The sequence below is a fragment of the Natrix helvetica genome (assembly GCF_964273705.1).
Source record: "Natrix helvetica genome assembly, chromosome: Z".
Lineage (NCBI taxonomy): Eukaryota > Metazoa > Chordata > Lepidosauria > Squamata > Natricidae > Natrix > Natrix helvetica.
Genome location: NC_138554.1, coordinates 140379947 through 140402402, shown reverse-complemented (window position 1 = coordinate 140402402; position 22456 = coordinate 140379947). Strand labels below are relative to the sequence as shown.

Genomic DNA, 22456 nt, shown 5'->3' with positions numbered 1-22456 from the left:
GTCACTTCATTTAATACATATTACTAGTAAACTAAATTTAGCTTAGTTTTTATTATACATTTTCATTGCATTAACCTGTATCTTTCCAGTAATAGTGCAGCGTTATATCTCTTGCCATTTGTAGCATTAATATTCTAATTACTTTCTTAATAAATCTTGTATAAACGTCTCTTCGCAACATGTTGTTCCTTCCGTATCTCATAAAAGCTCGAAACCCAGCATTTGCTCTTTCCATCAGCTTATCTTTGGTTATCACTGGTGCTTCTGTCAAGATTTCTCTCCTTATCTCCGTCAAATTTTCTCTCTTTTTTTCTTATGTGCTTTGAAGTCTGGGATAGAGTTCCAATCCATCTATCTCCCCTTTCCATATTCCGCTCTTGCCATTACCAACCATGCTCACTTTGTTGTCAGTAGCCACAGATTTCTTATCTCTTTGCTCATTTTTTTCTTCCATTTTTTGAACTCTGTCCTCCACATTCTTCATTTGATAAACATCCTCAGTTTTTCAATCAAATTTTTCTGTTTTGTATTCCATATTCTCCAAATTCTTTTCAATTCTCTCTGTCACAACTAATAGATTTTGAATTTGAAACATAATCGTTTGCAATGTTACAGTTTCTTTTTCCTGCTGCGCCATTGTTCCAATTTTGCAGGCAGTGCCACTATAGGATCCAAGGCTACTTTAATAACCTTCAAACAGGTTCATTTATTATCTTTCAAGTCAAAATGTTCCCCCCAATAGATAGTGATAGAACTCCCCAAAAGCACCTGTATAAACAACTTGTGCTCTTCCTACTATCACTGTCAGTAAACAAACTGAAAGAACCTTGAATCTCAAGTGATCAAAGAGAAAGAAGGAAAAACAATGTATCCAGCCTCCAGCCTCTAAGTGGCAGTGTAACTGCTTTTCCTCCTGTTACAACCCTCTTTATAATCCTTCTTATTATCTTCTTTATATTACAAGCTCAAGAAAGAAAAAACCCCTTAAATGGAGATCAAAATCAATCCAATCAAGCATTATAAAAAAGAGGAGAATTGTAATCCATAGGTGTAAGCAAAAGTGAAAAAAGAAGAAAAAATTAATCCATTCAGTTTAAAGAATAGGGAGTCTTTGCAAAAATTCCATCCATGAAAAAAAACAAAAACAGAAACAGAGAGAAAGATATTTAAGATGAGTGGAGATATATATATCTTGTTGTATTCGGGTCTTTTCCCGTGTAAGATTGAGATTGTCTTGGTAACGTTTCCGCGAGGTCTCTCTCGCCATCTTCAGACTGGGTTTTGGGCTTAAAGCGTGGTTGGAGCTGCTGTCTTTCTATAAATCTTGGTGAGGGTGTGTAGAGTGCTGGCTTTGTTTCAGTAAGTGGAATGATTGGTTGTGTGGTTGTATCATGATTGGTAGATTGGTGCTGATTGTGTGTCTGTTGTTGTTTCGTGTTGTAATGGCCTGGGTGGTGGGTGGGGCTCATTTGTTGACTAGAGCTGGTTTCCACCTGTCTGGTAGGCGGGAGGTGTCATCACGTTTACTCATGTTGTGGGGGTGTTTCTCTATTTCGATAGCTTCCATAATTATTCTCTTGTTGAAATGTTCAGTTTTGGAGATTAGCCTGGTTCCTTCAAAATTAATTTCATGTCCCGTAGCTTTAAGGTGCTGGAAAAGGGAGGAAGTTTTTTCTTTTTTTCTGACTGCGTTCTTGTGTTCTGCGATGCATGCATTTATTCTCCTGTTCGTTTGTTCTATGTATGTTGCCGGGCAGATTTTGCATGGTATTTCGTAGACTCCTTGGTTTACTAGCTGGATTTTGTCTTTGGGGTTTCTTAAGTTGTTGGCTATTTTTTGGTCAGTGGTGAAGGCTGTCCTGATATTGTGCTTGTGGAGAATTTTGCTGATTTTATCTGTGGTGCCTTTGATGTAAGGGAGGAGGGCGATGCCATTGTCCTGTTCTGTATCTTGGTTTTTGGGGGGAGTCTCCTTTTGGATTAGGTTGGTGATTGTTTTTCTTTGGAATCCGTTGGAGATTAATACATTTGTGAGTTTGTGTAATTCAGTTTTCAGGTGGTCTTTGTCGGCTAGGCGTTTGGTTCTGGAGATGAGGGTCTTGGCTACAGAGTTGATCTGTGCAGGGTGGTGATGGGATTGTGCATTTAAGTAGCAGTTGGTGTGTGTGTTTTTCCCCCGGTAGATGGTGTGTCCTAGGGAGCCATTGGGTTTTTTGTAGATTAGGACATCCAGAAAGGGAAGTTGGTTGTTTGCTTCTATTTCCATGGTGAATTGTATTTTGGGGTGTAGGTTGTTGAGATGTGTGAGGAAGTTGTCCAGTTTTTCTTTCCCGTGTGGCCAAATCATTAAAGTGTCATCAACATATCTAAGCCAGAGTTTGGGTTTGTGTTCAGATTTGTCTAAGGCGTTGGTTTCAAAATGTTCCATGTATAAGTTTGCAATGACAGGTGAGAGGGGTGATCCCATGGGTGCTCCTTCTATCTGTTTGCATCTTTGTCCATTATGGATGAAGTATGTGTTGGTTAGGCAGTGGCTGGTCAGGTCCAGGATGTGTTTGGGGGGGCTGTGTTTGTTCTGGATAGCTGTCAAGGCTTCTTTTATAGGCACTTGGGTGAAGAGGGATATGACATCGAAACTCACGAGTAGGTCGCTGGGTTGTAGGTTTTGTTTCTTTATTGTTTCTATGAAGTGGAGTGAGTTTTGTACATGTGAGGTGATGGATTCTGTGTATGGTTGGAGTTGTTTGGCGACAAATTAATTTTGAAGGAACCAGGCTAATCTCCAAAACTGAACACTTCAACAAGAGAATAATTATGGAAGCTATCGAAATAGAGAAACACCCCCACAACATGAATAAACCTGATGATACCTCCCGCCTACCAGACATCTGGAAACCAGCCCTAGTCAACAAACGAACACCACCCACCACCCAGGCCATTACAACACGAAACAACAACGGACACACAGCCAGCACCAGTCTACCAATCATGATACAACCACACAACCAAACAATCCACTTACTGAAACAAAGCCAGCACTTAACACACCCCCACCAAGATTTACAGAAAGACGGCAGCTCCGATCACGCTTTAAGCCCAAAACCCAGCCTGAAGATGGCGAGTGAGACCTTGCCGAAACGTTGCCAAGACAATCTCAATCTTACATGGGAAACGACCCGAATACAACAAAACCAGCATGCCTACACCCCATACATACATACATACATATATATGACAAAAGAAAAAACACTTAATATAAACATAGAGATAGATAGTTCTACACAGCTCTTTCTCTCATATATTTATGTTTATCTGCTGCCTGAAAATCTCTTACGGACCTTTTTCTTCTAGAAAATGGAAAAAAGAATAAAGTTGTGATTGATGGCTTTGAGGATTAGACAGGATAGTTTATAGGAAGAAGGGAGTGATGATGTAATTGTAGAAAATGAGGCAAATTCATAATTTTAACTGATGTAAAGAACATTCAAAATGAATTCTTGGTAGTTTTTTTCCCCTTTTGGTTCTATTTTTTTTAAAATCTGTTTTTGCTTTCTGCCACTATTAGTTCTCTCCTCTCTCCCTCCCTCCCTCCCTCCCTCTCTCTCTCTCTCTCTCTCTCCCTTTCCTTTCTTTTCCCTTCCCTTTCTTTCCCTTCTCTTTTTTCTCTTCTTTTTTTCTTTTTTCTTTTCTTTTTTTCTTTTCTTTCCTTTTTAGCACTTTAAGCTTTCTCTTTGGTTTCTTTTCCTTCCTTCCTTCCTTCCTTCCTTCCTTCCTTCCTTCCTTCCTTCCTTCCTTCCTTCCTTCCTTCCTTCCTTCCTTCCTTCCCCCCCCCTCCGTCCCTTTCCTATTTTATATCTCCTTTTGCCCCCTTTTTTGCATTTTTAGTTCTAGATTTCTTTCCCTTCCTTCTTTCTCACTTTGCATCAGTTTATCTCCTTTAGAATTTTCACACATAAAAAATCCGGATCCTTGAAATAACCAGAAGAGATTTTATGTCAGGGAGTTAATTAGACAAGAAATCTCCAACAAAACACGACGAATTTGGGGGGGGGGGGGGAATCTATTTTAGCAAAACATGCTGTCACGTAGGGCGAGATGAAAGTCAGTGACTTTTTCAAACTCAGTCTGAACTTCAACTTCCAGGACTGCTTAAGGCAGAACTAGAATTCTCCATCTTCTGATGATTGGCCAATAGTCACCCAGTCCTTGTGCTGAGGACCTGTCCTCAAACTTATAACCATCCCAGTATTCCCCCATGGTTGTGTAATCAAACTTAGGGGACCCAGCAACCTGACACGTGTTTCGACAGTGGCAGTATTCCGGGTGTGTGTGATCGTCCTTGAAAAACATAATCCATCACAGGGGAACCGGATTCGCTTAATGACCACACAATTCACTTAACGACTTTAGTGATTTCCTTTACAACTAGGGAAAAAATGATTGTTCAGCTGGGCATGACTCACTTCGCAACTGTCTTCTTTAGCAGTGGATATTTGGGTTGACCATTGTTCGTCATAAGTCGAGGACTTCCTGTTAGCCAAGGTGGATCCTTCTAAAGTTTCTTTCTTTTATTTTATTACTTTATTAAATTTATTGGCCACCCATCTTACCACAGTTACAGTAACATCACAGTTAACCACGGCACTGAAAAAAGTGATGTGTCCTCACACTTACGACCGCCGCAGTCTTTTCCATAATCACCTGTATGAAAAGTTAAATATTTACAAGGGTGATTTCCCTTTGCTGACCATCCCAGCTGGCTTCCGACAAGCCAAGTCAATGGGGGGGAGGAGGAGGAGAACCTGATTCACTTAATGCCCGTGTAATTCTCTTTAATGACTTCTGTGATTCACTTAGCGACCATGGCAAAACGAGTCAAGGAAACCTCTCACTTGCTTAATAGGGGAAATCGCAGCCGTAAATTGAGGATTACCTATTATCCTAAGATGTTATAGCCCAAGGTGAGTGTCTTTGCTGACAAACTGAGATTGTTGGCTTGTTTCAGGCCTGTGCAATCCAGAGACACTGTGGTTTAATTGAGGGCTGGGATATCGATCGGGATCAAAAGCCAGAAAGCCCTTGGGTGTCCGTCAGTGAAAGTCAGTCCTGTTTGACGGACGGATCGATCAACGGTCAGTCAAAGGAGAATCGGGAATATCGATCTGACTACATCAAAAAGAAAATACAATTATTCCCCCTCGGGATTCGATTTTTCCTGCGGACTGAAAGTTTGGTCAAATAACGGATTCTATTACCCATAATGCACCGATCTTCTGCTAGCTCGTAGAGAAGACTTGTAGAAGGATCCATAATTATGCAGGCAGGCCTCAGGTTACGACGGTTTACTGAATCAGGGTCGTGATTCACAATTACGACCATTTTGATCCCCAAGTGATCAAAACTCAGACGTTTGGCAACCGGTTTGTATTTACGACGGTCGCAGTATCCTGTGTTTGCGCGATCCCCTTTATGGACCGCCTGACTAGCAAGGGAAGCCGGATTCACTTAACAACCGGGTGACTGACTGAGCAGCATCAGGGATTCACTTAACGACTGAGGCAAGGAAGGTTGTAAAATGGGACAAAATTTTGGCCTCCATTGTGGTCGTAAGTCGAGGACTAACTGTATTGTGGTTTCATTTCTAAATACAGTCCATCCTCGACTTACGACCGCAATGGAGGCCAAAACTTCTGAAAATCATTGAGTTTTGTCTCATTTTGTGACGTTTCAGGCCACGGTTGTTAAGGGAATCATTGCTGGACTTAAGTCAGTCACACCGTCATTAAGTGAATCTGGATTCTCCCTTGTCAGAAGGTTACAAAACGGGATCATGGGACTGCAGGATTCTGCAACCGTCATAACTAGGGTTCAGTTGCCGAACGTCTGAATTTTGATCACGGCATCACAGGGTGGCTGCAACGGTCGTAAGTATGAAACATGGCCGAAAGTCACTTTTTTCAGTGTTGTTGTCACTTTGAACGGTCACTAAATGGACTGTTGTAAGTCGAGGACTGTGTCTAGCAGTACGAATCCCACCACAAGTCTTCTCTACAACCTAGCAGAAGAGGAACATGGGTAATAGAGTCCTTTATTCAATGAAACATTTTACACTTAACAACTGTGGCCCCAGCCTCAATGATCATGCGATCCAAATTCTGAGGTTTGGCAACTGACTCATACTTATGACGGTAGCAGCAGCGCCCTGGGTCACGTGATCCCCTTTTATGACCTTCCGACAAGCAGGAAGAGTAGATTCACTTAACAACAGGGTGACTAACTTAACAACTGCATAGATTCACTTAACTATGGCGGGAAAAAGGTCGTAAAATTACATTGGTTGTCTCTGCCTTTGGACAAGGAGTCCTCGATTTAGTGACCATTCGAAGTTTCGATGGCATTGGACAAGTCAGTTGCGGCCATGTTTCACACTTACGACCGTTGCAGCGTCCCCTTGATCAGGTGATCAAAATTCTGATGCTTGACAACTGGTTCCTATTTATGACGGTCGTGGTGTCTTATGATCTCCTTTTGTGACCTTCTGACCAGCGCAGTCAGTGGGGAAGCCATTCAGCCGTGTTACTAACTGAATAACTGTGGAGATTCACTTAATGGCCGATTCCCTTAACAAGCAATTCCCTTAACAACCAATTCATTTAATGACAGATTCACTTAATGACAGATTCACTTAACAAATGATTCACTTGACCAGGAATTCACTTAATGGCCGATTCACTTGACAATCAGTTCACTTGATGACCGATTTGCTTAACGATAAGTTCATTTAACAACCTATTCCCTTAATGACTGATTCATTGAATGACCGATTCACTTAATGACCTCGCACCTGACTTCACAGCTGCAGGGATTCGTTTAGCAACGATGGCAGGAAAGGTCATCCTATGGGGCAGAAACCCGCTTCACCACTTTTTCGCTTAGCGATGGAAATGTTGGGTTCCCTTATGGTCGTAAGTTGAGGACCTGTAGAAAAATCTGTACAATTTAAGGGCAAGCGTTAACTTTCCTTCAGTGACTTCGGATGGAACCGTCCTTCACCTTACCCTGGCCTCCTTTTTATGTAAGAAACCCTTCACAATCAAGTTTATGAACATGAAATAAAAGAGATTTTTTTTCTCCCCCTTGGGAAGGAAAAAAATGCTTCTGACAGCTTTAGATGAAATATTAACTTGGAGTGACAACAACAAATTTCTTTTTTTTTTTTTTTTGGTCAACAACATGTTGAAGCGTCTGGCTCTGGAAGCCTCTCTCGAGGGAGGCAAAAAGATTTAAAAAGTGGATTTTTCAGAATTGAGGTTTTTTTTAAAGCTAATAGCTGTTGATCATAGTTTGAATATTGGAACAATATTGTCCCAAGCAGGGACTTGTAAGTCACTGGTCAGATTTCATACCTAAGGTGGGATTAGAACTCATAGCCCCCTGTTGATTGGCCCATAGTCGTCCAATTGGCTTTTGTGCCTAAAGTGGGACTAGAACTCACCTCCTGGGGATTGGACCAAAGTCACCCAGCTGCCTTTCATGCCTAAGGCAGGGCTAGAACTCATAAATAATAATAATAATTTTATTTGATTAGCCGCAACCCTCTCCCGAAGGACTCGGGGCGGCGTACAATCAAAACAGTAAAATACAGATAAAGACGGACATAATACATAAAAAACAAAGACATATACACGTGCATAGAGGAGGTAGACTTATAAGTGAAAGACAATTAAAAAACACAATTTAAAATCCCATTAAATAAAATTACTGAATTAAAAAACCCATCAGGAGCGTTAAGAAGTTATGGTTGAGCCAGGCCAGCTATTTGGAATAGGTGGGGCTTGAGCTTTACACGGAAGGAGCGGAGGTCAGTAGTGGTCCTAATATCTGGGGGGAGGTCATTCCACAGGGCTGGGCCCGCCACAGAGAAGGCTCTGTTCCTAGGCGCCGCCCCATGACACTGTCTGGTGGACGGCACCTGGAGAAGTCCCTCTCTGTGCGAGCGGATGGGTCGTAGGGATGTATGGGGCAGAATACGATCCCGTAAGTAACTAGGTCCTGAGCCATGGAGCGCTTTAAAGATCGTAATCAAGACCTTGAAACGCACCCGATAGACCACAGGAAGCCAGTGCAGCTCGCGCAGGAGAGGTGTCACATGGGAGTACTTAGTACTCCCCATAATCACCCGCGCGGCCGCATTCTGGACCAACTGCAGTCTCCGAGTGCATTTCAAGGGAAGCCCCATGTAGAGAGCGTTACAGTAGTCCAGGCGAGACGTCACCAGCACATGGGTGACTGTGCGTAGGGCGTCCCGGTCCAATAGGGGGCGCAATTGGCACACCAGGCGAACCTGGTGGAACGCCCCCCTGGCCACGGCTGTCACATGTTCATCCATGGACAGCCTGGCATCCAGGAGGACGCCCAAATTGCGCGCCCGCTCCACGGGGGCGAGTTGAATGCCCCCAATGGCCAGAGATGGAATTAACTGGTTGAACCGGGGGGCCGGAACCCACAGCCACTCCGTCTTGGAAGGGTTGAGCCTGAGTCGGTTGTCATCCATCCAGACCCGTACGGCTTCCACACACTGGGACATCACTTCGACGACCTCGTTGGGGTGGTTCGGGGTGGAAATATACAGCTGAGTATCATCAGCGTACAGATGGTATCCCACCCCGAAACCACGGATGATCTCACCCAGCGGCTTCATGTATGTGTTGAACAGGAGTGGCGAGAGGACCGACCCCTGTGGTACCCCACAAGTGAGTGGCCTCAGGGTCGACCTCTGCTCCCCTGCCAACACACGTTGCGTCCAGCCGGAGAGGTAGGAGCCTCCTGGTGATTGAGCCAGGCTATCCTGCCAACTTTCATGTCTCTGACGGGGATAGAAGTCGCAGACGCCTGGTTTCTAAGCCAACACCTTTCTAGATTATGCAAATCTCTTCCTTTGATGAGCCTGGCTTCGTTTGTTTGGGTGCTCTTGGGAATTAACGTGACGGATTCACGGATCTGTTTCTCGCCTTGAATCTTGGATGGTTTGTGCATTTTCAGCTTGTTGGTGCCAGTTGGGAAGAAGAAGAAAAATCTAGGTCAGCAGTGTGTGTGTGTGTGTGAGTGAGTGAGTGAGAGTGAGAGTGAGAGAGAGAGAGAGAGACAGACAGACAGACAGACAGACAGACAGACAGACACAGAGACAGAAAAACAAAAAGAATCAGAGAGAGACAGAGGATAGAGAAAAATGAGATAGGTAGACAGACGAGAGAGAGAGAGGCAGAAAAATGAGAGACAGGTAGAAAGAGACTAGGGGACAGAATAAAAAGTGTCAGAGAAAATGAGACAGAAAAGAGTGAGAGGAAGAGAGAGAGAGAGAGAGAGAAATGAGACAAAGAGAGGTACAGAGAGAGGAAAAAAGTATGAGAATGAAGGAAGGAGAAAGAGATAGAAAAAAGAGAGTGACTGACAAAGGTAGAGAGAAAGAGACAAAAAAAAGACAGAAAGAGAAAAGAATAACAGAGAGAGACACACACACACAGAGAGAGAAAGAGAGAGAGAGAGAGAAATGAGACAGAGGTACAGAGAGGGGGAAAAGTATGAGAGTGAAGGAAGGAGAAAGACAGAAAAAAAGAGAGTGACTGACAAAGGTAGAGAGAAAGAGAGAGACAGAAAAAAAGACTGAGAGAAGGAGAGAGAAAGAGAGAGAAGAGTATGACAGAGAGAGAGAGAGAAAGAATCTCTGATCAGAAACAGGCTCTAATCCTAGCATTAAACAAACATGGCTTCGGGAGTTTTGCTATTTTAAGCATTTTCATCCCTAATGGATTCAGAGCCCAAAAAAAAAGGCAGCAGAAGCAGGCTGGGAGATTACTGCCTCAAATACAGGCAGTCCTTGACTTAACGACTGTAACGGATGTTGCCCGTTACATTTGTAAGTAGTGATGGTCATAAAGCGGGTCGTCCTGGATCTACTTTTACGACCTCCTCCAGTGGGGCCCCTGGTGCTCTATGAGCTTGGGGGTTTCCTTGCAGACGTTTCATGACCCAACTAGGGAACATCATCAGTGCTAGAAGGGAGCAGGAGGATTCGTCGCAATTTGCTTGGCTACCATGGCCAAAATGGCTAAAATTGAAGCCACTCGTTCAATGCCCCAAATCCCCCCATCCACCTAGTCCTGTGATGGGGAACCTATGGCAGAAGCGGCCTGCAGAGGCATCTCCCTGGGCATGAGAGCTGTCGCCTGTTGCTCTTCCGGGTTCCAGTGTGTGCATGCGCACTGGCCTTCGAAGATCAGCTGGCTGGTACGCATGCACATGCCGGAAACTGGAAGAGCAGCTGCCCGGTGCGCGCATGCACACCAGGTGGCTCCTTCCAGTTTCTGGAACTCAGTGCCGAAAAGGTTTGCCAGTCCTGGTTTAGTCCGACATATAGGCCCCTTGACTCCCCCTCCCATAAAACGAGCAATGAGAGACAATTCCTAGACTGGCCTGATTTTGGCAGGACCCCTCTAGGACTTTGGAGGGGCCATCCCTAGACCAGCCTGGCTTTTGCGGGACCCCTCTGGAGCAACGAGAGGCCATTCCTAGATTGGCCTGGCTTTTGTGGGACCCCCCCCCCCTGCCTAGCAACAAGAGGCATTCCCTAAACCGGCCTGGATTTTGGCAGGACCCCTCTAGGACTTTGGAGCCATGAGGGGCCATCCCTAGACAAGCCTGATTTTTGTGGGACCCTTCAGGAGCAAAGAGAGGCAATCCCTAGACTGGCCTAATGTTGAGAGGATGGAGCCACGAGATGCCATCCCTAGACTAGCCTGATTTTTGTGGGACCCCTCTGGAGCAATGAAAGGCCATTCCTAGACCAGTCTGATTTTGGCAGGACCCCTCTAAGACTTTGAATCCACCCAAGACGATCCCAAGAAAACTTTATATATGTATGTATGTATGTATGTATGTATGTATGTATGTATGTATGTATGTATATATATATTTGGTTTCCCTTTTGCCGTTCAGATGCTGCAGTTTGACCAGCCAGCTTTCTTTTGCTTAAAAAAAAAACACCACCCCACCCCTGGGGATCTTTGGAGCTAAAATTAAACCCCGATTGATGGCTGGATAATTCGCGTGACACCTCGCCTCGCCCCCATTCTTGACCCAGTTTCGTCTCGGCGGAGATAAATCTCCCTGCAACTTTTTTTAATGGGCCTGTTTGGAAGTGGCAGATGGAAAAGCTATTTCCAGAACGATCCGGCTGTGATCGCCAAGGGGGGACGTCCTGCCCTGGAGGACCCTGGGAAGAGGCGGAAGAAGCCGGGGTCCAGCGGGGGGGGGGTCCGAAATAAAATCTGACAGGCTGCCATGTCGCAAGGGGTGGGTGGGCGGGCTGTGCGGGCTGTAACCCAGGGAGGGTGTTTTATCTTATGGCAGTAGGAGTGAATATGTTGGTAGATGGAGGTTGAATTTGGGGCGGGGGTGTCTGTCGAGGTCTCCGAGCTGGGTGGGTTTTCTTGCAGACATTTCAAGACCCAAATAGGGAACATCATTAGTGCCAGAAGGGAGGTGGGTTGTGGAGAGGAGGGGAAGGAGGAGGGGGAAGGGCTGTGAGATCCTTGGTGAAGGATCTCTGAAGTTGGTGGTTTTCTTGAAGACGTTTCATGACCCAACTAGATAACGTCATCAGTGCTAGAAGGGACTGTATATAAGCAGAGAACAAACCCCACACTCCTTCTAGAACTGATGACGTTATCTAGTTGGGCCATGAGACGTCTGCAAGAAAACCACCAAGTTCAGAGAGCACCAAGGACTCCGCAGTCCTTCCCCCTCCTCTCCACAGCCCACCTCCCTTCTAGCACTGATGATGTTCCCTAGTTGGGCCACGAGACATCTGCAATAAGACCACCCAGCTCAGAAAGTCCAAATTTGCAAATCGTATTGCAATATAATTCAATTGGAAAACTTTGTGTCCACCTTACTTACGATAGGCAGTCCTTGATTTACAATCATTCTTTGAATGTCTGTTCGAAGTTACGACCCCACCACAGAATCTTGGGACCGATCCCAAGATTTGCTTAACGTCCGCCACTGCATGCTGAACATCGGTATTGATTCACTTAACAACCTGCCAGATAGTTCACCAAATCCAGTGTGACTCGCTTAACAAATCACCCAGGTGATTTAGGTCCCCGTTTTGGTTGTACGTCGAGGACCTCACTTGCTGACAACCTCAGGAGGAAAGTTACTAAACCAAACACCTTCTGCAGAAAATGAGTCATAAAGGAAGAATGGTATTGTGTAAAGACAAAGATGTGAATATGGAGGAATCCTAAAAAGTAGAGGGGTGGGGAAATCAATAGAAATTGGGAAAATAATAATATACACACTGAAAAATACAGTTTTCCTGCCTGGTTTTTTAAAAAAATCCACTATGCAAAACACAATACTGTTCAAAGTTATTTGAATGATATATACATATAATGCAAATATTTTTGGACAGTATTGCGTTTTGCATAGTGGATTTTTAAAAACAGGCAGGGAAAGTCCACCAGTATTGCAAACGCAACTCTTTTCGTTCCCGTTTTAAAAGGCGAAGTGAATCTCTTTATGTTTTTGCTGGTTGTGGTGTGTGGCTTTGCACGGGATGCATTGCGGCACCCCCAAACTCTTTTGTCCCCGGATTTAGGGTGCCCTTTTAATCTTGCAAATCTAGCAAAGAGATATTCCGCTTTAATGGCAAAGCTGCATTAAGAACCCGTAGCTGGAACACGACACAAGACTTTGTGTCACTTTGCGAATTAAACCGGCTGAAGTTGTCTTTCTGGCACACCCAGGTAGGACTGTGGCAAGCTTAGCTTTGCACGGATGCGTTCATGGTGGGATTGTGACATTCTCCGTTGCTATACCGAAAGGAAAGGGTTTAGATTTGTTGTTGAAATGTTGTTCATTTGATCGGATTAGAAACGGTGTTGGGAGAGCTGCAAACGGGAATAATTATGATCTGGAACAGAGTTACTCAATCTTGCCCACTTTAAGGTGTGTGGGTTCAACGAAGGGTCCTGGGTGGTTTTCTTGCAGACGTCTCATGACCCAACTAGGGAACGTCATCAATGCTGGAAAGGGTGGGGGTTAAAGAGAGGAGGAAGAGGAGGAGAAAGAAAAGAGGAGGAGGAGGAAGAAGAACAAGGAGGACTGTGGGGTTCTTGGGTGTTCTCTGAGCTGGGTGGTTTTCTTGCAGACGTCTCATGACCCAACTAGGGAACGTCATCAATGCTAGTCGGGAGTATGGTTCTACCTTCTAGCACTAATGACGTTACCTAGCTGGGTCCTAAAATGTCTGCAAGAAAACTTCCCAGCTCAAAGAGCCTTGTCCCCCCACTTCTCCTCCTCTCTGAACCCCCCCTCTCTTCTAGCACTGAATGACATTCCCTAGTTGGGTCATGAAACGTCTGCAAGAAAACCACCAAACTCAGAGAGCACCCAGGACCCCACAATCCTCCTCCTCCCTTCTAGCACTGATGACATTCCCTAGTAGGGTCATGAGATGTTTGCAAGAAAATCAGTTCTAGAATTGCGTGTCCTTGCTTACACATGGTTGCTCGGTCTGCCTCCTTTCTCCGTGGACTTCATCTTCTATCCTGCTGCCTGATGTCCATTTTGGAGCACTCCCGCTAGATAGCTGGCTTAATGGAACCTGTAGAAGGAACTCCATTAGTTCTTCCTCCTCTGCTCTTCAAAGCTGCCCTCTCCTTTGACCCGTCAGCAGGATGGATGTTTTTAGAAGAAAATAGAAACTTGACGTTCTTCTGATGTCCTCGGTTGCCTTGTCTCCCAACTTGGATGACCTCACGAACTTCTAGAGAACTTGCTGTAGGAAAAACAAATAAAGGTAGCAAGAATGGGAATGCAGAGGTTGAGGAGGAAGAGGCCAACAATGAGGACCTCTCTAGGGCAGGCATGCCCAAAGTGCGGCCCGGGGGCCAAATGCGGCCCCTTTTCAAATTGCAAGCGGCCCGCAGCCTCTTCTCCCCACTGGAGCTATTTGTTTAGTCTTTCATAAAATACCGTATTTTTCGAAGTATAAAGATGCATCTTTTTCCCTTCAAAAAAGAGGCTAAAAATCTGGGTGCACCTTATACACTGAATACAGCATTTTTTGCCTCCCAAAACTCTGCCCCCTTCACCAAAATGGCTGTGGAGGGCATAAATGAGCAAAAAACGGCCCGTTTTTTGCTCAACTTTGCCCCCCCCCAGCCCCCAGGAGCACCCTAGAAGCCTCTTAAGGGCTATTCATGCCCTTTAAAAAAAAGGCCAGTTTTCACGAAAAATGGGCCGTTTTGGGGAGAGTGCAAAACCTTTTTTTAAAATTTGCCTCTTCAAAATCTTGGTGCGTCTTATACTCTGAAAAATACGGTAGTTAATTCGCATTTAATGATAAGGGTTCAAAGAATGTCAGGCTGAATGATCGGCCCCACACATTTTCACATCACCAAATCTGGCCCTCCTTGCAAAAAGTTTGGACACCCCTGATCTAGGGGAAAGGAGGACCCGGAAAAATGTAAAATGGGGATGTGTGTGTGTGTGTGTGTGTGTGTGTGTGTGTGTGTGTGTTGAGTGGAGAAGTTCTTGAGATGAGTTCTTGCTTAGAAAGAATTGGATCACAGTTGTGCGTCAAGTTGACCTTGTGACTCTGTTTGTGACAGAAATTTGTCTCTGTTTGTGACGGAAATTTGTCAAGGAGGAGGCCCAGTCTAAAACTAAGGAGAAACTTCCTGACTGCGAAGAATTAATGGGTGGAACGGCTTTCCTCCAGAAGCTGTGGGTGATCCATCGTTGGAGGTCTTCAGGAAGAGACTGGATAGCGATTTGTCCGGGACGCTATTATGTCTCCTGATTGAGGAGTGAGTTGGACTAGATGACCTCCGGAGATCCCTTCCAACCCTGTTGTTCTCTAACTCTGTAAAGGTCTCCTGCTTGATCAAGGGGTTGGATTAGATGTCCTCTGAGGTCCCTTCCAACTCTGCTATCCTTTATCCCGCTGCTGATGGTTCTTGTTCGGTTGCCGTTTATTGTCTGCTTGTTTCAATGGACTATTTTTTGCTTCTTGATGGTTTGTCTGATATCAATCCTGGGGTGTTAATTGCAGGCAAGGGGGTGTTTGGATCTTCAGCTGGCTGATTGTCTCTTTTTCAATGGTGTGTAAACGCTATTTATCACAACGTCTGTTGATGGCCAATTATTCGAGGAATTCCCCAGCATTTTTGAACTTTGCTTGTTCTAAAATGGTCAGTTAAATTATGGTTAAGTCTGCTCTCAGATCATAAGCTTAATGCAGGGGTGTCCAAACTTGGGAACTTTAAGACTTGTGGACTTCAACTCCCAGAATTCCCCAGCCAGCTATGTTGGCTGGGAAATTCTGGGAGTTGAAGTCCACAAGTCTTAAAGTTCCCAAGTTTGGACACCCCTGGCTTAATGGGTTTTTCATCTTGTCTTCCATTTGTTACCTGGTATTCATGGATTCATTCTCTGAGTCTTCTGCCTGTTTGTCTCGCATAGTGACCATTGCAATCGTTGCACCTTACATTATACCGGTAGTCCTTGACTTAGTGACCTCTATTGAGCCCCCCCCTCCCAAATTTCCGTGGCTAAGAAAAACATTTGTCAAATGAGTTTTGTCCCATTTCTTCCAACCGTCGTTAAGTGAATCACTGCAATTGGCAAGTTCATCACATGGTTGTTAAGCGAATCCAGGTTTCCCCTTGGTCATCAGATGGTTGCAAAAGGGGATTGTACAATCCCGGGACATTGCAACGGTCATAAATATGAGTCCGTTACTAAGCACCTGAATTTTGATCACAAGATCATGACAGTCGTAAATGTGAAAAGGAGTCCTAAATCTGTTTTTTACAATGCCATTGGGCTTTCAAATGGTTACTAAAGGAACCGTTGTAAGCTGAGGACTACGGATACATGATTTGTGGTTTTTCTTCTTTTTTTTTTTTTATTAAAAGAGTTTTGTACAAACAAATTTTCCCCCTTTTCACCCCCCCCCTCCATACAATATAAATCTCATACAAATGCTATACCCCCCCGCAAAAATTCACATTCAAATATTATACCAAACACTTTACCCCCTCCCCACCCCCCATCTTAAAATAGATTACTCATAACCCCTCTCCTCCCAACAAAAACTATAGAGATTAGTCTTAAATTAATAATAACACATTGATCATTTTCTAAGCTAATTTAACATCTATAACTCTTAATATAAATTTCTCCTAGCCTAACAATGTTTCATTAGTCCCATCTTCTAATTTATTCATACATATATATTGCCCCACCCTCCACCCTAACCCTCCCCCACCTCCCGCACAAACCCACCCCCCTGACTTCCGCTGTATACCACTCTAATAATTCCAAACATCCCATATACTATTTACTCTGATCATCTATCGGTCTAAACATTCTTACCTAAAGGCTAGATAATAACTCCTAGTCTGGTATTTATTCTGTATATAATCAATCCATTTTGCCCATTCCTGTGTGTAATCCTCCTGTTTCTGAGCTTTTAAGAAAGCTGAAATTTTTGCCATTTCAGCGAACCCCGCCACCTTCTGAATCCATTGATCAATTGTTGGCAAAAAATCTTTTTTCCAATGTTGCGCAATCAACAACCTAGCTGCTGTAACCATATACAAGGCCAATTTTGTTTCCCCTTTGGTAAAATCCTTAACTATACCCAATAAAAACATTTGTGGAGTGAATTGTATTCTTTTCTTAAATACATTCTGCATAACCCACCATATTTTTATCCAAAAAGCTTTAACCTTGTTGCAAGTCCACCATACATGAAAAAAGGTAGCATCTAGACACCCGCATCTCCAACATTTTGGTTGAACATTTGGGTACATGCATGATAATTTTTTAGGATCTAAATACCATCTGTAAAACATTTTATAAAAATTCTCCCTTAAATTCTGTGACTGTGTAAATTTAACATTCTGAACCCATATTTTTTCCCACGTTTCCAACATAACCACTTCACCAAAATTCTGAGCCCATTTAATCATACAATCCTTAACCAATTCACTTTCTGAGTCTCTTTCTAACAGTACATTATATATTCTTTTAACTTGTTTTGGACCAGTCTCTTTTATCTGCTTAATCAGTTCCACTTCTTTATCCATAAAGCCGACCCTGCGATCTTCTTCCCATCTCTTCTGAAGCTGTATGTAATGTAACCAATTTAAAGTAATTCCTTCTTCCAACAGCTGTTCCAAAGTTTTTAACTTCCATTCGCCCCCATCAGCAATAAGCACATCTTTATATAAACAACCCCCGAGTGACTTAATATTCATAATCCCCATGGTGTCTGCAAGATCCAACCAAAGCGGTATTTTATAATCCCAATTGGGCCGGTGCTTCTTCCATATTCTCATCAAGGCACTACGGAGAACATGGTTGTTGAACACTTTATCCACCCTGTCTTCATAAAAAAGATATGCATGCCATCCCAGAACAAGATCATGGCCTTCTATATTGAGCAATTCCATTTTTGTTTTCCCAAACCAATCTGCTACATGCGTTAATACCGCAACTTCATAATACAATCGAAGGTTTGGGAGTCTGAGGCCACCTCTTTCACGTATATCTTGCATAATCTTCATCTTTACTCTCGGTTTTTTCTCCTTCCAAACAAATTTATTTAATGTTGTTTGCCAATTTAACAAGGTTTTATCTGACTTGAGCACCGGAATCATCTGGAATAGAAAGATAAATCTAGGTAGAATGTTCATTTTAATTGCTGAGATCCTTCCAAGCAAAGACAATTGTAACTTTTTCCACGCTTCAAGATCTTTCTGTATCTTTATATATACAGAATAAATACCAGACTAGGAGTTATTATCTAGCCTTTAGGTAAGAATGTTTAGACCGATAGATGATCAGAGTAAATAGTATATGGGATGTTTGGAATTATTAGAGTGGTATACAGCGGAAGTCAGGGGGGTGGGTTTGTGCGGGAGGTGGGGGAGGGTTAGGGTGGAGGGTGGGGCAATATATATGTATGAATAAATTAGAAGATGGGACTAATGAAACATTGTTAGGCTAGGAGAAATTTATATTAAGAGTTATAGATGTTAAATTAGCTTAGAAAATGATCAATGTGTTATTATTAATTTAAGACTAATCTCTATAGTTTTTGTTGGGAGGAGAGGGGTTATGAGTAATCTATTTTAAGATGGGGGGTGGGGAGGGGGTAAAGTGTTTGGTATAATATTTGAATGTGAATTTTTGCGGGGGGGTATAGCATTTGTATGAGATTTATATTGTATGGAGGGGGGGGGTGAAAAGGGGGAAAATTTGTTTGTACAAAACTCTTTTAATAAAAAAAAAAAAAAAAAAGATCTTTCTGTATCTTTTGCCACAACACTTCATAGTTATTTGAGAAAAGTTTTGTGTTTGATTCTGAAATTTGTATTCCTAAATATTTAACTTTAGAAACTATTTCAAAACCTGCTAAACTTACAAGTCTCTTTCTTTGAGTCTCTGTCATGTTTTTAACCATCATTTTCGTTTTGTTTTGATTTAGTCTAAACCCAGACACCATGGTTTTTCTTCTTGAATTTTGGGTTTAGAGGTAATCCTCGACTTATGATGGTTCATTTAGTGACCGTTCAAAGTTACAACGCCACTGAAAAAATAGACTTATTACCGTTTTTCACACTGAACCTTTGCAGTCTCCCTGTAGTCACGTGATCAAAATTCAGACATTTGGTGGCTGATTCATATTTATGACGGTCACAGTTTCCCCGGGTCACGTGATCCCCTTTTGCGACCTCCTGACAAGGGAAATCAGTGGGGAGAAGTCCGATTCACTAGACAACTGGGGGTCTAGCTTAACAACTGCAGTGATTCACTTAACAACAGACGCAGGAACGGTCATAAAATGGGTCAGAGCTCCTTTAAGAAATTGTCTCATTGAATGAAAGGAATTTTGGGCTCCCTTCTGGTTGTAAGTTGAGGACGACCTATACTCAAGGCGTTTTGAAGAACATATTGAGTATCAATAACAGGACGGCCATTTTTTTTTCTCGTTTTCTAGAACCTTCTGGAAAAATCATGGAGGAACAAATGTCGTACAAAGAATTCCTGGATCACAACGACACATGGCCGATGGACGACAGCAGCCATGCCTTTGAGTCACCGTTCATAATGACGCCGACGGACGTGGCTGGTAAGAGAGAGCGACATTGAAAAAAATGAGAGCTCAATCACTGCGGTCGTTAAGGGAATCAGGTGGTTGTTAAGTGAATCACATGGTAACTAAGTGAATCAAATGTAGTTAAGTGAATCTTACTGCCTTTAACTATGCATGTCAGAAGCTCGGAAAATTGCAAATTGTGGCATTAGATGGATCACGTAGTCGTTAAGTGAATCACATGATCATTAAGCGAATCTAACTGTCTCCATTGACTTCGAGTGTCAGAAGCCGGCTGGGAATGTTGGAAATGGCTTTGCTAGGTGAATCCTGTGGTCGTTAAGTGAATTATGCAGTTGTTAAGTGAATCTAGCAGTTTCCATTGACTTTGTATGTCAAAGGCTGGCTTGGAACGTTACAGATGGTGTTGTTAGGTGAATCACTTGGTTGTTAAGCGAGTCATGTGATCGTTAAGTGAATCCAACAGCTTCCATTGACTTTGCATATCAAAAGCCAGCTGGGAATGTTGGTGAATCATGTCATTTGGTGAATCATGCGGTCGTTAAGCGAATCCAGCTGCATCCATTGAGACTGCATGTCAAAAACTGGCAGGCAGCGTGGCATATGACATTATTAGCTGAATCCTGCAGTCATTAAACGAACAATTAAATGGATACAACTGCCGCCATTGACTGCTTTTTATAAGCTGCCTGGCAAACGGGAATTGTTAGACGAATCATGTGGTCATTAAGTGGTTCACATGGTCATTAAGCCAAACTAAACAACCCCCAGGGATTCACTTAACGACGTGGTCAGGGAGGTTTCAAAATGCTGCAAAATTAACTACCGTCTTGCTTAGCAACATACATTTGATTCTCCGTTTTGGTCATATGTCGAGAACCCCCCGTAAATTCCTATTTTTCAGACTAAGAATCTGGGTGGGTTTTTTCTTTCTTTCTTTCTTTCTAGATCTTCCTAGCATTTTGACCATTAAAAACCTATTTTTAAATCATTCTATCTTTGTGGTGCAGCCGGTGCATTAAACAGATGCAACTAAAAATTGATTTTTTTTTTGCAGAGTTCTTGTCTCAAAATAGCTTCCTGGATGGAAAACGGGAAGGGAAAAATTATCGGAAGGAGATAATGCAGATGGCCTGCATTAAATCGATTTGTCCTTTTAATTGCTTTTTTCAGGATACGGAGAAAGGAAGGAAGGCCGTCTTGCTTCCCTCTCCAGGCTGCAGGGAGGAAATTTATAATTTTTTTTTCTCCCAGTTGATAATATATTGGAACAAATTCAGCTTTTTATTCCTAAATCAGTTTAGGAATTTTTCAACTGGGAGGTGCAAAGAGAAATTCCTAAACTGGTCTAGAAATAAAAAGCTGAATTTGTTCCAATTTCTGATGCAATTCGGGGTGAAAGGAAAATACCAGCTGAGGGATTAAAGCGATTATTAAAAAGTTTATTTTGGCTGTCGACCAATCAGGATTTTTAAAAGACAAAAAAAAAAACCCAACACTTGGTTTTCCCAGTCGGCTCAGTAAATACCCTGAATGAGTTAGAAAAAATAAAAATAAATGACCTAGTTTATATCAACATTTTTCAACCCGGAAAATGTTAAGAGGGGTAGACTTCGACTCCGAGAATTCCCCAGCCAGGGTGCTTCTTTAAAAGGTGTGCAGTTTAAGGTTGAAGCCTATGGGTCCTTGATGCTCTCTGAGCTGGGGGGGGGGGGGGGGGTTCTTGCAGACGTTTCGTGACCAAACTACGGAACGTCATCAGTATAGAAGAGAAGTGGAAAAAGGACTCCGGGGCCCTTGATGCTCTCTGAGCTGGGTGGTTTCCTTGCAGACGTCTCGTGGCCCAACTAAGGAACATCATCAGTTTTGAGAGGGAGGGGGAGAGGGGGTGATGATGATGAGGAGGAGGAGGAGGGGGGAGAGCGAAAGAGAGGAGACGTTTCATGGCCCAACTAGAGAACACCCTCAGTGTTAGAAGGGAGTTAGAGGAAAAGGCCTGGGGGATCCTTGGTACTCTCTGAGCTGGGTGGGTTTCTTGCAGACGTCTCATGACCCAACTAGGGAACAAGATTAGTGCTAGAAAGGAGGGAGGTTTGTGGAGAAGATGAGGAACAGGAAGAAGAAAAGGACTGGGTGGGTGGGGAGATCCTTGTTGCTCTCTGAGCTGGGGGGTTTCCTGCAGACGTTTCATGACCCAACTAGCGACCATCATCAGTGCTAGAAGGTTGTGGTGGGGGGTTTGCAAAGAGGAGGAGGAGGAGGACAACGCTGTCTCTCTCTCTCTCCCTCTCTCTCTCCCCCTCTCTCGTCTCGCTAACTCGATCGCTTCCCGCCCCGTCATCTCAGCATCAAAAGCCTCCTTTCGAGACCGCCAAGGGAAATCTCTTCCTCCGTGTCTCAAAACCCCGTCCAGCCCCAGGGCCCCTGTCTCCGTTTTGGGGAGGAAAGGAAAAAGAGACAAGATGTTTGAAGGTCGGCGTGGAGGATATTTTGCCCGCCTGCCTGCCTCTGTTTCATCAGGGGTGTCCTAGGACAGCTGTCAGGAACGATCCGGGTGATTTGTCCGATGGGTGTCGAGTTCAAAACGAGGCTAATAAAAAAAGAAACCCTCGTTCTGAGAAGATAAGCCTGGTTTTTATTTTTTTATTTGGGGTTTGTTGGAGAAAGTGACTCGTTTTGGGAGAACTTTCCGTGCTTCGAAACCTGGCCTGACCTAACGATGGTTCGTTTAGTGACCGTTTGAAGTTAGCGTGGCACAGAATGGAACGGTTGTTTTTCACACCTAACGACTGTCGCAGCATCGGCATCAAAATTTGGATGCTTGGTGACCGATTCGTATTTATGACGCTTGCGGTGTCTGGAGGTCGGTCGCACAACCCTCTTTTTTGTGACCTTCGCAACTTCAGTGGAAAAGCCAAGTTCACTTAACGACCGTGTGACTAACTGAACAACTGTGCTGGGTGACTGTGGGAAGAAAGTCGCCTAATGGGACAAAACACACTTCACTAATGTCTCGCTTAGGGACAGAAATGTCTGGCTCAACTGGGGTCATATATCAAGGACTAGCTGTACTCCTGTCCCAGATAGAGTTGCATTGTAAGTCGAGGACTTGCAACCTGTCATTTGTTGAAGATTATCTGAACTCCTGTCCCAGTAAGAGCTGCGTCATAAGTCAAGGACCTATGACTGGCCGTACGTTGAGGACTAGCTGTACTCCTGTCCCAGATAGAGCTGAGTCAAAACCATGACTGGTCGTAATCT

General features: G+C 43.6%; 1 protein-coding gene across 7 annotated transcripts in view; it reads left to right on the top strand.

The window, feature by feature from the left end:
* Positions 1-22456, top strand: part of LOC309381542 (uncharacterized protein) — a 137487-nt gene that overhangs the window by 49553 nt on the left and 65478 nt on the right. For all 7 annotated transcript variants that reach the window (XM_081932672.1, XM_081932673.1, XM_081932674.1 and 4 more), the window contains one exon: positions 19079-19210. In XM_081932672.1, coding sequence (XP_081788798.1) covers positions 19079-19210 — 132 coding nt within the window. The remainder of the gene's footprint in view (positions 1-19078; positions 19211-22456) is intronic.